This window comes from Carcharodon carcharias, chromosome 22 (genome assembly GCF_017639515.1).
Source record: "Carcharodon carcharias isolate sCarCar2 chromosome 22, sCarCar2.pri, whole genome shotgun sequence".
Taxonomy (NCBI): Eukaryota; Metazoa; Chordata; class Chondrichthyes; order Lamniformes; family Lamnidae; genus Carcharodon; species Carcharodon carcharias.
The window spans coordinates 31556239-31570160 of NC_054488.1; the positions used below are offsets into that span (position 1 = coordinate 31556239).

Below are 13922 nucleotides of genomic sequence, written 5' to 3' on the forward strand. Positions count from 1 at the left end.
TGATTGGTACAAGAAGCAATGCCACTGTACCAATCAAGGGCAAGGACAATGGGACACTATTGATGGACAAGGAGCAGGAGGCAAAGTGGGTGGAACACTTTTGGTAGATCCTCAATCAGCCAAATGCAGCTCCACATTTGAGTTCAATGGCAGCACTGCACCTCAACAGCTGAACATCAACCTGGGATATCAGAGGTCCAAAGAGCCATCCAGAGCCTGAAGAACAAAGACGCCTGGGACTGTCAAGATACCAGCAGAGCTACTGAAACATGGCAAGAACACCGTCACAACAGAGCTCACAGACCTGTTCAACAAGATCTGGATTGCAGAGGATGTCCTGGACAACTGAAGGCGAGGAGTCAAGCTGCCATAGAAAGGGAACATCAGTGACTGCAACAACTGGAGGGGCACAACACTGCTGTCAGTACCTTGCAAGGTCTTCAGCATTGTGCTCCTCAACAGATTGAAAGCAGAAGTAGACAGTACCCCTCGTGAAGAACAAGTTTCCAGGATGGCAGATTATGCAGCGAGCAGATATTTATATTCAGGAAAATGGTGAGATGGTGGCATAGTGGTAATGTCACTGGGCTAGTAATCCAGAGGGCCAGGTTAATGTGCTGGGGACAAGGGTTCAGATCCCACCACGGCAGCTGGTGGAATTTGAATGCAATGATGGTGACCATGAAACTACCATCGATTGTCATAAAACTCCACATGATTCACTCTGGTTCACTAATGTCCTTACCTGGTCTGCCCTACATGTGGTGCCAGACCCATAGTGGTTGAGTCTTAACTGCCCATTGAAATGGCCTAGGAAACCACTCAGTTCAAGGGCGATTAGGCAACAAATGCTGGCCTTGCCAGCGACACCCACATCCCACGAAAGAATTATTTTAAATCAACAGAGTGCAGAGTATCAGAAGCCACTCGTTATCAATGTCATTGATTTCAAGAAGACCTTTGATAGCATCCATCGGCAGTCACTCTGGTACATCGGAAGGCAGTACAGCATCCCACAGTGGTATATTAACACTAAGCTTTATAATGCAACTCCAGCTGCTGAGTCAAGACCAGCATGGACTCCTGCAAAATCATCCCAGGAGGAAGGCAAGGCTGCATACATGCCCCATTCCTTTCCCTCTTGGTTACTGATTTCATCATGAGGAAGGCAGTGGATGGTGCAAACTTTGGTATCCCATGGCAACACAATCAGTTGATGGACCTGATTTTCAAAGGTGACATCACTCCGCTGGCCGAAGAATCATACATGCTCTATGACATGACCACCAGTCTTGAGAGTAGCGCTACCAATGTTGGTCTACACATCAGCTGTGAGAAAATAAAGATGGTGATGGGTGGACAGATGGCAACAAAGGCTTCCCATCACCATCGGGTAACAGAACACCAAGGACATCGACCACTTCCCCTACCTAGGAAGCAACATCTCCAGGGAGGGTGATGTAGAGATCGATGTTCGCACAAGAATCAGCAAAACAGCAATGGTCTTCCAACGGCTCCACACGGTCTGGGCATCCAACATCAACATAGCTATGAAACTATGACTCTATGTGTCCATAGTGGTGCCAACCACAATCTATGCCAGCGTGACATAGAAGAGAACAGCAGTTGGACTTTTTTCACCAGTGCTGCCTACTTAAGATCCTGGCCATCACATGCAGAGACTGCATCACCAATGAAAAAATACGACAGAAGACTGGTCAGAAGTGCTTGTGGGACATCGTGAGAGAGAGAGAAATTAAGGCAGATAGGACACGTATTTCGCCTCCCAGATGTACGCCCTGCCACAGTGGTAGCAGAATGGACGACGGGGCCAGTCAAAGAAGAGCTAGTGGAGAACACTTAAGGATAACATTAAGAGCAGGATGCCACCTGGACTGGAGTGAAAGAAATTGCTATGGACCAGGGCTGCTGACAGGATAGTGCCGCCCATTGTCCCACATGGGACCAGAGGAACTAAGTCTAGGTAACACTGTATATAACAAAATGTATTTTCCTGTGAATGTACAATAGCGTCCTAAATTACAAGCCATAATAGCCAGCCTATGTAGCCTGTTAACCAACAATTTGCATTTATGTAAGCCCTATAAAATAGAAGAACATCCCCAGGGACTTCAGAGATGGTGAGGAGATATTAGAAAGGTGACTACAAACTCAATAGAACAGATAGGTTTTGAGGAGGGTCAAAAGATGAGATGAGTAGCATGGTACCAAACGTTTGGGAGGGAATTCCAGAGCATGGAGCCAGGATAACTGAAGACAGAGCTGCCGATGGTGTGGAACAACAGCAACCAGAGTGAGAACAGCAAACTGCTGAGTCTAACAAGCCTCCTCTGCAGTGGTGAGTCCTGGCAGTCCTAACAACATTTGCTAGGCAGGGGTAACGGGTGAACAGTTTCTGCCTTCCCTGTCTCAGGCATATCCTCAGCATCTCCTGGCAGGTCAAGGTCACCAACTCAGAGGTCTTGGTGCTTGCTAATTCCATCAGCATACACTCATTACTAAACCAATGATATCTCTTCTGGCTCAGCCATGTTCATCAGATGGATGTTGGCTTTATAACCAAAGACTTTCTGTATGGTGAATTTGCTGACAACTGGGAGACAGTCGCTGGCAGCCATGACTTCTACAGGCTGACCATTTGGAAGGGAATTGGAAGAGGTGAGCAGAAATGAAAAGCTCAGCTGCCTGAGAAGAGGGCCCAGAGAAAAAAACAGGGCAGCAAATCCTGCACCTTCTCAGCCCACTATCTTCTGTGGCAGAACCTGCTGTATCAGGGTGGACTCCTGTGCCACACCAGGCGATCCTTAACACAGAGTTGACCACCATGGCACAAACCATAATCTTATGAGATAGGAGGCTGCCACCAGCAATGGTGTGGTAAGGAAGTCGGGAATGAGAGCTCTCACAGAGTTGGAGGAATGCAAAGCTCTCAAAATGTTGTCAGACTGGAAAAGGTTAAAGAGAGGGAAGAAAAAGACTATGAAAGGATTTACACGTTTTAAATTTGAAGGGTCTGAGCCAATGTTGATCAGCAAGCAGAGGGGTGATGGTTGAATAGACTCTGTGAGGGATAGGATACAGGAAGCAGACTTTAAATAAGTTGGTGTTTATGGTGGCCAGGCAGCAGAGCTTGGAATAATTGGGTCTGGAGGTCACAAAAACAAGGGATGAGGGGTTCATCAGTAGATGAGCTGAGGAAAGGGTGGGCACAGAGAATGGGCGATGTTAGAGGCACTGCTCAGCTCCAGGTGTATCAAGAAACAGAGAATGCAAGCAGGTTCTGCTTGGATAGTGTTGGTGGCAGGTGGGCACAGAAATTCAGTAGTGAGGAGCCGAAGATAGTGGCAGGGGTTGAGATACTGTCCTTGATCTCCTCAATGTTACAGTAGAGGAAGATGCAGCTCATCCAGAATTGGATAAGAAAGCTGACAATACAGAGGCAGTGAAGAGCCAACAGAGATGGGGCTGGCTGTTGTCATTGTTCATATAACCTGATTCCATCTCTTTAATGATATCACCAAGCAGCAGTATGTAGTTGAGGAAGAGGGGGTGGAATGGACCAAGGGACACCTGAGGAAGAATCTTACTGGAGATAGTCTGACCACAATTGCATTCTTAAGAGTGGAACCAGGGCAGAAGCATTGCTTGGTCAAGAAGGTCAAACAGAGTTAGTGCTCCATGGTTACAGAGGATACAGTTTCAAACTTTCAGCCGTGTCTGTACAAGATAGATCAATAGCATCCATCCTGAAGACTTTCCAAGAACAATTTCAAACTAGCACCAAGTACATATTCGATTCAGCAAGATGTTCCTTACAACTGAAAAATAGATGACTAACTATTTGAATTCTAAAGTTCTTCAAAATGCACAACAAAGTATATCCTTTCCGCAGATGCTGTCAAACCTGGTGAGTTTTTCCAGGTATTTTTGTTTTTGTTCTAGATTTCCAGCATCCGCAGTATTTTGCTTTTATCAAAGTATATTCAATATACATTTTATATTTAAAACTATTCAAAGTTAATATCATCCGTGTAGATATATAGAAAGGAATAGTGAATATTTGATGTGAAATTGATATCATGTTATGTGAAGAAAATGTTATTTTTATGGTGGCAATTACATTCCTCTAGCATGTTTCACATAACAGATGATCTATTGCTCTTTATGAAGGGTTGAGGGAGAGACGGCAGTGGCATTGAGTAAATAGAAAAGAAACTGGGAAAGTGGCCAAAGGCATAATCATTAAGGCATGCCTTGAGGATGTTTCCCCGAAAGGAATTGGTGCGTGCAGAGCCTTGGTGACTGAAGGTTCTGCAACCAGTGACATGGCAAAAGTAACACTGAATTCCTAATCTAAATATTTCTGCACAACTGTTAGATAAAATCCTGGTGAAATACTTGCATGTCCCCTTTTTGTGCAGTCAAGATATCAAGAGAAAATACAAGTTGACACTTTTATTAAATGTGAATAGAATACAGTTGAAGAAATTTAATACTTAATGTTAACATTTATTTCAAAAAGACCAACTGTAACTAACTTTACGAGAGAGAAATGAGGCCTGGGACAAGCAAACTCAATGTCTGAATTATTTGAAATGATTACTCATTATACAAATATCCCAAAATGTTCAAAATCCATGCTCTAACTGCAATACCAATTTGCATACACGACAGTGAATTCCTTTTCATTTCTGCATCTGTATATTCTTGCAGCAAAATTTAAAATGTTATCAATTCTTTTCTCTAATTATATTTAACTGAAAACTCACATTTTAATTCAGTCTGGGCTGCCACTGTAACCTTCTAAAACCTCAATTTGTTGGGTAGAGCAAAGCCCACAGGATATCTGTTTGGTAGGTCAAGATTCGTCACTTCTTCCTATTTTCTCAGTGATCGCGTCCATTTCATTATCACTGTTAATTACTTCACATTTAGAACTAATTATTGTCAGTTGCAGATAAAAATTAATGTTGCCCTTTTGCACTGGCACTCTGGAAAGGTCAGTTCCTCCTCCCCCAAGCTAGCTTGCATCTCGTTCTATGTTCAGCCTAAGTTGAGCTATTTCATCTCCCAATCTCTACTGAACTGTTTTTGAATGATCCCAATTTTCCTGTACAACACTTGAATTGAGCTGAAAACAGAATATTCCCTACAGTCATAAGCTGAGGCAAAAATTTCATTATTGACCTTCAGTATAGCCCTTTATATTCATTTCTTGTAAGTTATCTGCCACACAAAGAATCAATGCATTAAAAATTGGTTGGCCATAGGATCTTGTAAAAGCTTTGTGCTTGCTCACTACAGTGACAATATTTTGCTCTGTCCCAGAACTGAATAATAACATTCCTCTCCAATCCTTTTTGCTGAAGCTGGCTGTAGAGTAAACAGAAGCAGTCCAACAAAGGATTGATTTTAGAACCAACAACATGCATTTACTCCAAGTCAGGGAAGTACAGTTGTGAAGGATGGCAGATACTATATATGTGGAACATTTCAAGGGAAGAATAAGGAAGGTCAGTGGCCATACTGATAAGCATTCTAGCCATCGTCCTCATTCGTTTATACTCCATATATAATAGGATTGGACACATTAGTACCAAAAGATGGAGGTGGCTAATTCCATGATTTAATCCTGAATCCAGCAGTGAAGGCAAATATATCAAACTACACAAACTTTAAAATATAGATCTGAACACTAAACGCTTAGGGCTAAAAATTTGCATGCTCCCTTTTTTTGGTAATGCATGATCATCGCTTTCAGCCGATTGCAACCTATGCTGCTGGTTGGTTGTTCACTTAGCAGGAGACTTAGCAGCATTTTAAGCTAGCACATGTTGCAGCTAGCCTCCAACTCTAAAAGGTAGCCTGCTCTTCTTAAGGCAGAGATGCAGTCATTACAAGGAAGCTACTGTTGACTGTATGAAATGAAACTGGCTGCAAGTGGGAGCCAAAAAAATGGAGCGCCAGGGAAGAGAGAGACCTCCCAGCATCCCAGATGTGCCAGCTGGAGGTCAACGGAGATGCAATGCTATGTTCCCTCAGCGGGTACAGGAGGCTGTCAGGGAGCACCCTCTGAAGGTAAAGGCAGCAGGTGACCAGGGAGGCCAATTCCCAGAGTCCAGCCCTGGGAACCTGGCTGCGGTGCTAAAGGTGTTCAATGGCTTCAAGGTCGGTGATTGAATTTTCAAAAGGCATCGCATACCCACTGCACTGTCAATATCCTGGGGGTTAACGTTGAGCAGAAACTGAACTGGGCTACAAAAGCAGGTCAGAGGCTAGGAATCCTACAGTGAGTAACTCACCTCCTGACTCCCCAAAGACTGTCCACCATCTACAAGGCACAAGTCAGGAGGGTGATGGAATACTCGCCACTTGCCCGGATGAATGCAGCTCCAAAAACATTCAAGAAGGTTGATACCATCCAGGACAAAGCAACCCACTTGATTGGCACCCCATCCACAAACATTCAGTCCCTCCACCACCAATGCACAGTAGCAGCATAAGAGCTGTGAAGAAGATCCCAGGCTACATGAAGCTTGCAATACAAACCTTGTATTACAGTGACTAAAACCACCCAGGATTGACATAATTATTTGTTTTTTTTTGTCATGAAACTTTAGGCAATATACTGCTGCATTAATTGTGGAATATATTTTTTATGCTATAAACTAGCATCCTGGAATAAACAGAAAAAGTAAAAGCCCCTAACATACTTAAAACTTTAACTTAACATCAATGTCAAGGGGCTTAAAGGAGAAGATAAAGGAAAAAAGGAAGTTTTTGTCAGACAGAAAGACCACCAAACCTCCACAGTGCAAATGAATGAGTTCAAATACAAACATCTGATACTTCATTTATTCTAGAGGGGACAATGAGAAACACACCTTCACCAATACACCAAGTTCAGAGGCACCCCTGTATATTAAATATGTCACAATGCCACATGAGGTATTAAAACCATCTTCGGGACCTTAGGCTACCAGCAGCCAAAGAGAAACAGCTTTCTGGGTGCATGTGCTCCTTTGTGCATTATTGCTAAGTCAACCTCACACCACTTATGACAGAATCAATTATATAATCCAAATAGAGTAATGAACATTCTCATCAGAGAATCTGGTCTTAATAGACACTAGTCTGACCAAGTGTACTCTCAGAATTCCCCTGAGGAACATGACTGACATCTGTGCCCTTAACCCAGAGGAGTTGAAGATCTAGTATTACTATGTTTGTGCTTTAGCGTGTAGGCGAGAAGAGGACTGATCATTTGTGTAGAAAAGTAATGTTTCATGCTAGTCTTATGAATTCATGCAGAATCTTCCTCAGCTGGTGCAGTTGATGAGAATTAGTATCAGAATAAGAAATAGAATATCTTCCTTTTCCTGACTAGTTTAATATTGTCTAGCAGTTTTGTGCTTCTTAAACCTGAACTATGGACCTCACCAAAAAAGGCATTGAATTGATTGAATCTATATTTTATTCAAGGAGTACTTTCAGCAAGTAGGTACTATAATATGAATGAAGCAAGGCCTATGAGGCCAATCAAAACAGCTGCTTTTCAGTATTATTTTTAGAGGCAGAAAATCCGCCAGCAGCAAATATAAATGCTGCCATTTGCAGGAAAGGTCACCATTATTTTCTAAAACATGCCAGCTAAGCCAAACAGTAGGTGTTGACTGTACAGCTTCCTAATCAAAGACCTATACAGTTCTATACCAGCTTGGCTGAGCAGCAGCTCTTGTCTATGGGTCACAGGTTTGGGGTTCAAACTAATTGAAAGTCATTGCAGCCCTTGAGCACATAATCTAGATTAATAATATTGAGGGAGCCCTGTACTGTTGCATGAGCGGTTAGGGAAGGCCCTTTCTGTCTGTGAAAATCCTCATTGCACTTTTGGTAGGCAGTTCTCCCAGTACCCTGGCAAACATTCATTCCTCAACTAATGCAACATGTCCTGGTTTAACGTTGCCCTGTTTGAAGTTGTTTCACTTCAACATCAGCCAGTTAATGGGGCCTGAATTCTCCTTTAGCATTGCAAGATTCATTTTAAAGTTATTTCCTGCCAGTCTGATGTAGGGCCGTCAGACCTGATTGACGCCATTTTGGAGCAGCCTTTCCAGTCCCCTGATCTATCTTCTTGCCCACCCTCAGACTTACAGGCTCTCCCGTTCTCTGACCCACCCTCTCGCCAATCCTTGTACTCGCTGAACCCCAGCTTCTCGACTCTCACGGTCATCACTGTCCTTTCCTGAACCTGCATTGCCGCTCAAGGTCCCAATCCAGATCCGATCTGAAGCCGGAGCTCCGGAGTTGTGGAAGTGCGGGTCCCAAAGTTGCAGAAGTGCCAATCTGGTGCTGTTATAATCCATGTCTTTTTTAAAAATGCTCCCACTCGCTATTTCCCCATCCTGAACCCACGTTATGAGCTGCTCCTCCTCCTGCCTCTTGTCACTCATCTCCAGAGCCCTCGCTCACAGTGAGGGTTCAGGAGAGGGTGCCAGTGAGTGGGAGAGTCAATGAGCAGGAGATTCAGTGAGAATAAGGATCAGCAAGAGGATGAGTCAGAGAGCAGCAGAGTGCAAGTCAGAGTGTCGGCAGGAAGAGAGTGGATTAGGGAGCGCGAGAGGCAGCGAACAGGAGAATAGGTGGGAGGAAGTGTCCGCAACAACCAGGAGAGTCACCAAGCGGGATGTGCAGTGAGCGGGAGGTTCAGGAAGCAAGATCGACAGCAAGCAGGAGGTGCTGTAAGTAGGAAGTTACCATTTTTCTTTTATATTTTTAAATTTATTTTAAAAGTTATTTCATTCACCAATATAGGAATTTAACCATGTAAAATATTTCAACATACAAAGTATAATGTTTATTTTTTATTTTCAGATGAAGAAGGTCCTACAGATCCTAACTAACAGCTTTTACATTGGTTTTAGTGAGAAATGTGATTCGATTAAAGTCGTTTCTCTTAAAGTCACGATTTTCAGGAATGCAACTACGACTTTAAGTGAGGGCTTACTGTACCATCAAAACAGATTAACTAGCCATTCACCTCATTTGGGAAGATGGCGGTGTAATGGTAATGTCAATGGATTCACTGACCCAGGTTAATACTCCAAGTACACAGGTTCAAATCCCACCATGGCAGCTGGTGGAACTTAAATTCTGGAATTGAAAGCCAGGGCGAAATCTTCTGGCCCCACCGAAGTCAACAGAGGTTTGGATGGCTCACCACATCCACTGCGGGGAAACCTGCCATGGCGGGGCTGAAAATCCCGGCCTAGTCACAGTAATGGTGACCATGAAACTATCACTTATCATAAAAACAATCCGGTTCACTAATGCCCTTTGAGGAAAGAAATTTGCTGTCCTGACCTGATCTGGCCTACAAGTGACTCGAGACCCACAGCAATGTAGTTGACTCTTAACTGTCCTCTGAAATGGCCCCATAAGCTACTCAGGTTGAGGGCAATTAGGGATAGACAATAAATGCTGGCCTTGCCAGCAACACCAAAATCCCATGAAAGAATAATGGAAATAAAACTGTTGCTGTGTATGAATGAGTTGCTGAGTTAAGGCCACAGGACATTCAAGGGATGTGAAGGGCAATATCTATATATGCAAATTATTTTCTTTCTAGGTGTCAGGGCAGATCGAGCAGCCCAAAGTAAAATTGTAAATCTCAACCTGTAAATAACTGATTATTTTAGTTAATCAGGTAACAAAATTACAAATATGGAATGTTTGTTTGTTGGTCCACGCTATGAAATGAATCCTCCAATATAAATGAAGTAGGTTGCACTGCATTAGTAACTCCATTGTAATAGAACCACTTGCAATAATAGCAATTGCAACCTTTTGCACATCAAACACGCATCCTAACAACTTGCCAACAATATTCAACATAAAGTGTTTATGCAGATTATTAGTAGAACAAAGGTGGATCAATGTGAAAAATACTATGGGCTATTAGAGAATATAAAATATGCAGGATTATGTAGGCTGTGTTCATCTCCACCACCTCACATACAAATGTTCATAAAATGAACAAACTATTTGCAGATGATGTCAGTAAACATACCTGGTCTGGCGGAGAGGGATGGGCAAGGAGACACACAAGAATGGATCAAATGTGTTGCTTTGCTTAAGGCAGTGAGGACAAGTTAAAGATGACCTAATGGAGAAAAACAAGAACAGTTAATAAAACTCAAATGTTCAGGTTGTAAACATTCAGATATGTTATAGCTCCTGGCTTTCAGAATGATAACAGCATTATTGTCAACTGTACTATCTGTGCATTTATTTTAGCAGCCTGTTGCAAATAAGCAAATAAGGTGACAGCACTATTTCTGATGACACTTCAAACAAAACTTAGGTTGATATTAAAGATGGAAAAACATGTGTTTCTTTGGAGTCACTTACACATTTTTGCAGCTGCTTTATTTGATCAACTGCTCCCTCACCTCTACCCTTAGTCACACTCATTCCCTCCATATAGTCCTCATCTTTGCCCCAAATCCAAGGGGTAAAGGCTTGTGCACAATTGGTACACAATCAGTTTAGCCATCCAGCACCAGATCATTTTCTAGTTTCACTCTTCTCTGCCAAAACAATCTAGTACTTTAGGATCTACTTGAAGAGCAAAGATTGTGTCCTTAAAGCCCTCTTCCCTACTACTTTACGTGATAACTCAGAGGAAAATACAGTTCACAATAGTCAAATCCCAGTAAAAATCAGTAATACTAAAGTTCTGAGATACAAAGGGATCTTGGGTGTCCTAGTGCATAAATCACAAAAGGTTGGTATGCAGGTGCAGCAAGTAATTAGCAAAACTAATACAATATTATTATTTATTGCAAGGGAAATTGAATACAAGAGTAGGGAGGTTATGCTTCATTTATACAGGGCATTGGTGAGACCACATCTGGGGTACTGTGTACAGTATTAGTCTCCCTATTTAAGGAAAGACGTAAATGCATTGGAGGCAGTTTAGAGAAAGTTTACTACATTAATATCTACAATGGGTGGGTTGTCTTATGAGGAAAGGCTGGACAGGCTAGGCTTATAGCTGCTGGAGTTTAGAAAGAGGTGACTTGACTGAAGCATGTATGATCCTGAAGGGTTTTGACAGGGTGGATGTAGAAAAGATGTTTCCTCTTGTGGGCGAAAGTTGAACTTGGGAGTCACTGTTTAAAAATAAGGGCTTGCCCATTTAATACAGAGATGAGGAGAAATTTTTTCTCTGAGGGTTATGAGACTTTGGAATTCTCTTGCTCAAAATGTGGTTGAGGCAGAGTCCTTGAATATCTTTAAGGCTGAGGTAGATAGATTCTTGATAAGTAAGGGAGTGAAAGACTATCAGAAGGTAGGCAGGAAGGTGAAGTTGAGGTTAAAATTAGATCATGGCCTAATTTTATGTTCTTATTGAATGCTGGGGCAGGGTCGAGGGGCCCAATGGCCTGCTCCTGCTCCTAATTTGTGTGTTTCATATCAAAATGTATACAAGATCAGTTCAGACAAGTTTTATTGGTACCCTTCATTTCCAAGTTTTTCTGGTTTTTCCTTTTGGGAATACCCTTAGATTTACTTAAATGTGTCCTCAAGATGGAGTCATAATCAAGTCAAGAAAATGATTAATGCTAATTGAACCATAGCCTGTCTGAGGCCCTTTGTGAGCAAAAGCCCTAGAAGCTAGGGGAATAAATGTGTTACTTGGTGCTTTTGTCTCATCTGTTTGGAAGTCAAGACATATAATTGAAAAAGAGAAATCTGCAGGACTACAGGGCAAGACAGGGGGAATGGGACTAATTTGATAGCTCCTTTAAAGAGCTAGGAGAGGCATGATGGCCCAAATGACCTCTTTACAATGTTATTCTCAGTCACCAGGGCTACCAATATAATCCTGAGATGATTGACAGGAAATGGACTGAACTCTTCAAACACATGTCACTCAGATTGAATTTCCATGGAAATTCACTCAGATTGAGTTTCCATGGAAATTAGGGATATATAAAGTTTAGTTTTTTATTTAAGTAGTTCTAATAGGACACTTTGTAATAGGAGATGTAGGCCTCCTTTGTTTATTATGCGTGGAAGATATCTGTCAAATCAGAAACAGCAACCCCCTCAGTCCTCCTCATATCTCTTTTTTTAATAGCTCAGTGCCAATTTTTGGTTAACTTATTTGAAATGCTGAGGGATATATTCAAGGCTCAATATGAGTTAGTCATTGAAATCTTTCCATCTGCTACATACAAACTCATTAAACAGCTTGTTGATGACTAGTCTTTATAACCCTGGCCTATTGGGAAAGCTGTTAGCTAAATGGGTGCAAACAGTAGATCAGCAGGCCACTATATCAACCCTAGTTTCTTACCAATGGTCAAATTTTTAATGCAATCTATGCTTAAGCTTAGAATTCTGTTTCTGGTTTGTTTTGTTTGCAGCAATCCAAACTTTCTGAGGAATTGAAGGCCTCCTGAGTCCCCTGGAATTTTGATCACACGCCATTGCTTCAGCATTTGGCTGAGCCTTCAACCTTTAAGAGTACTCCAAATATTGGAAGATCTGGATCTGGTGCTATAGAACCTTACTTAAAAGTCAGTTTTCTTACAGCTGCAACTATGCAGTGATAATATAATTATACATTAAGACTTGTCACAACTGATGACATATGTCTCTTTTGAGGTAATTCTGGATCGAGTAGTTTTGGAAATTTGGTTGAGTCATGATTCACAAAGTGGTTCACATAATCTTTACTGGCCTACAACATTACTTCATTGTGGTGTTCCGAAAGGACAATGCATAAAGTAGGAAGTAATTACAATGCCAGAACGAAAACATTTCTCCACAGAATGTGAAATCTGCTATAACGAAAGACAAAAATAAAACACAGACTTAATCATGATAACAGTCAAAAAAAAAAGCTTCAAATGATAGAGTCAAAGTGAAGTTATACGTCACTGTTGAAAACAAAAGCAATTATTGGCAGAGTCACTGCAACTGGGTTCTTTTGTCAGAGCTACATATCCTGGTTCTAAAATCAAAAAATGGGGCAGGGGTGGAGAAAGAGAGAAAACATAAAGGGAACATAAAGAATTGGTGCTTGTTCTGCAAAATGGCCTAAGCATGTTGATGTGCTGCACCAGGTCAGTGCATCTAAAAGTCAAAGTACCACCAATATGTAATCAAGGGACCTTGCTGCCAGCATCTTGTTGCAACTTTATATTTGCCTGCATCGTCATCAGCATAAGATCTACAGGTTAACTGCAAATTATGACAATACAATTGAAAGAAAGACTTGCATTTATATAGCGCTTTTCAAGATAACTGGAGGTTGCAATGTGGGAATGCATGAACACATCACTGACCAAAAGAGATCTGAAGGAACAATTACTTGTTAACTTCTGGGCAACTAGATAAAGTTTTTAAACATCAATTACAAAACTTGATAGGATGGTTTCTATGTGAAACAATCTGGTTTGCAACTTAAAATATAAACATGGCATTAGTTTGGGTTTGAAGACTGTACAATATGTTTTTATGTTAATTTCAAATTACTCAAATTGTAAGGTTTGAAACTGGTTCCATTATGACGCATTACAGTACAAAGATATGCATTGGGAAAGGGTTTTGAACAACAAAAATTCATTAGAGAGCAGATAATGACAGAAAATAGGATTGTGGAAAGTAATTTCACTGCAGTAAGCTTTAATTTCTGTTTTTTGTAACCACCACTACAATCATAATGAATTATAAACATTCAATTTAAAGTCTATTTTAAGGTTACAGTGTACAAATTCAATTGATATTTCAAAGCAACAAAGATGTTTAGTAGAAAAATAATCATTACTTCACAGTCAAAATGGAATAATTATAGTAAATCTAAAACATAAATTTTTGATGTCAAACAG

General features: G+C 41.4%; 1 protein-coding gene across 3 annotated transcripts in view; it reads right to left on the reverse strand.

The window, feature by feature from the left end:
* Window positions 1–13922, reverse strand: part of usp43a (ubiquitin specific peptidase 43a) — a 603671-nt gene that overhangs the window by 307683 nt on the left and 282066 nt on the right. For all 3 annotated transcript variants that reach the window (XM_041217140.1, XM_041217139.1, XM_041217138.1), the window contains exon 4: window positions 10091–10183. In XM_041217140.1, coding sequence (XP_041073074.1) covers window positions 10091–10183 — 93 coding nt within the window. The remainder of the gene's footprint in view (window positions 1–10090; window positions 10184–13922) is intronic.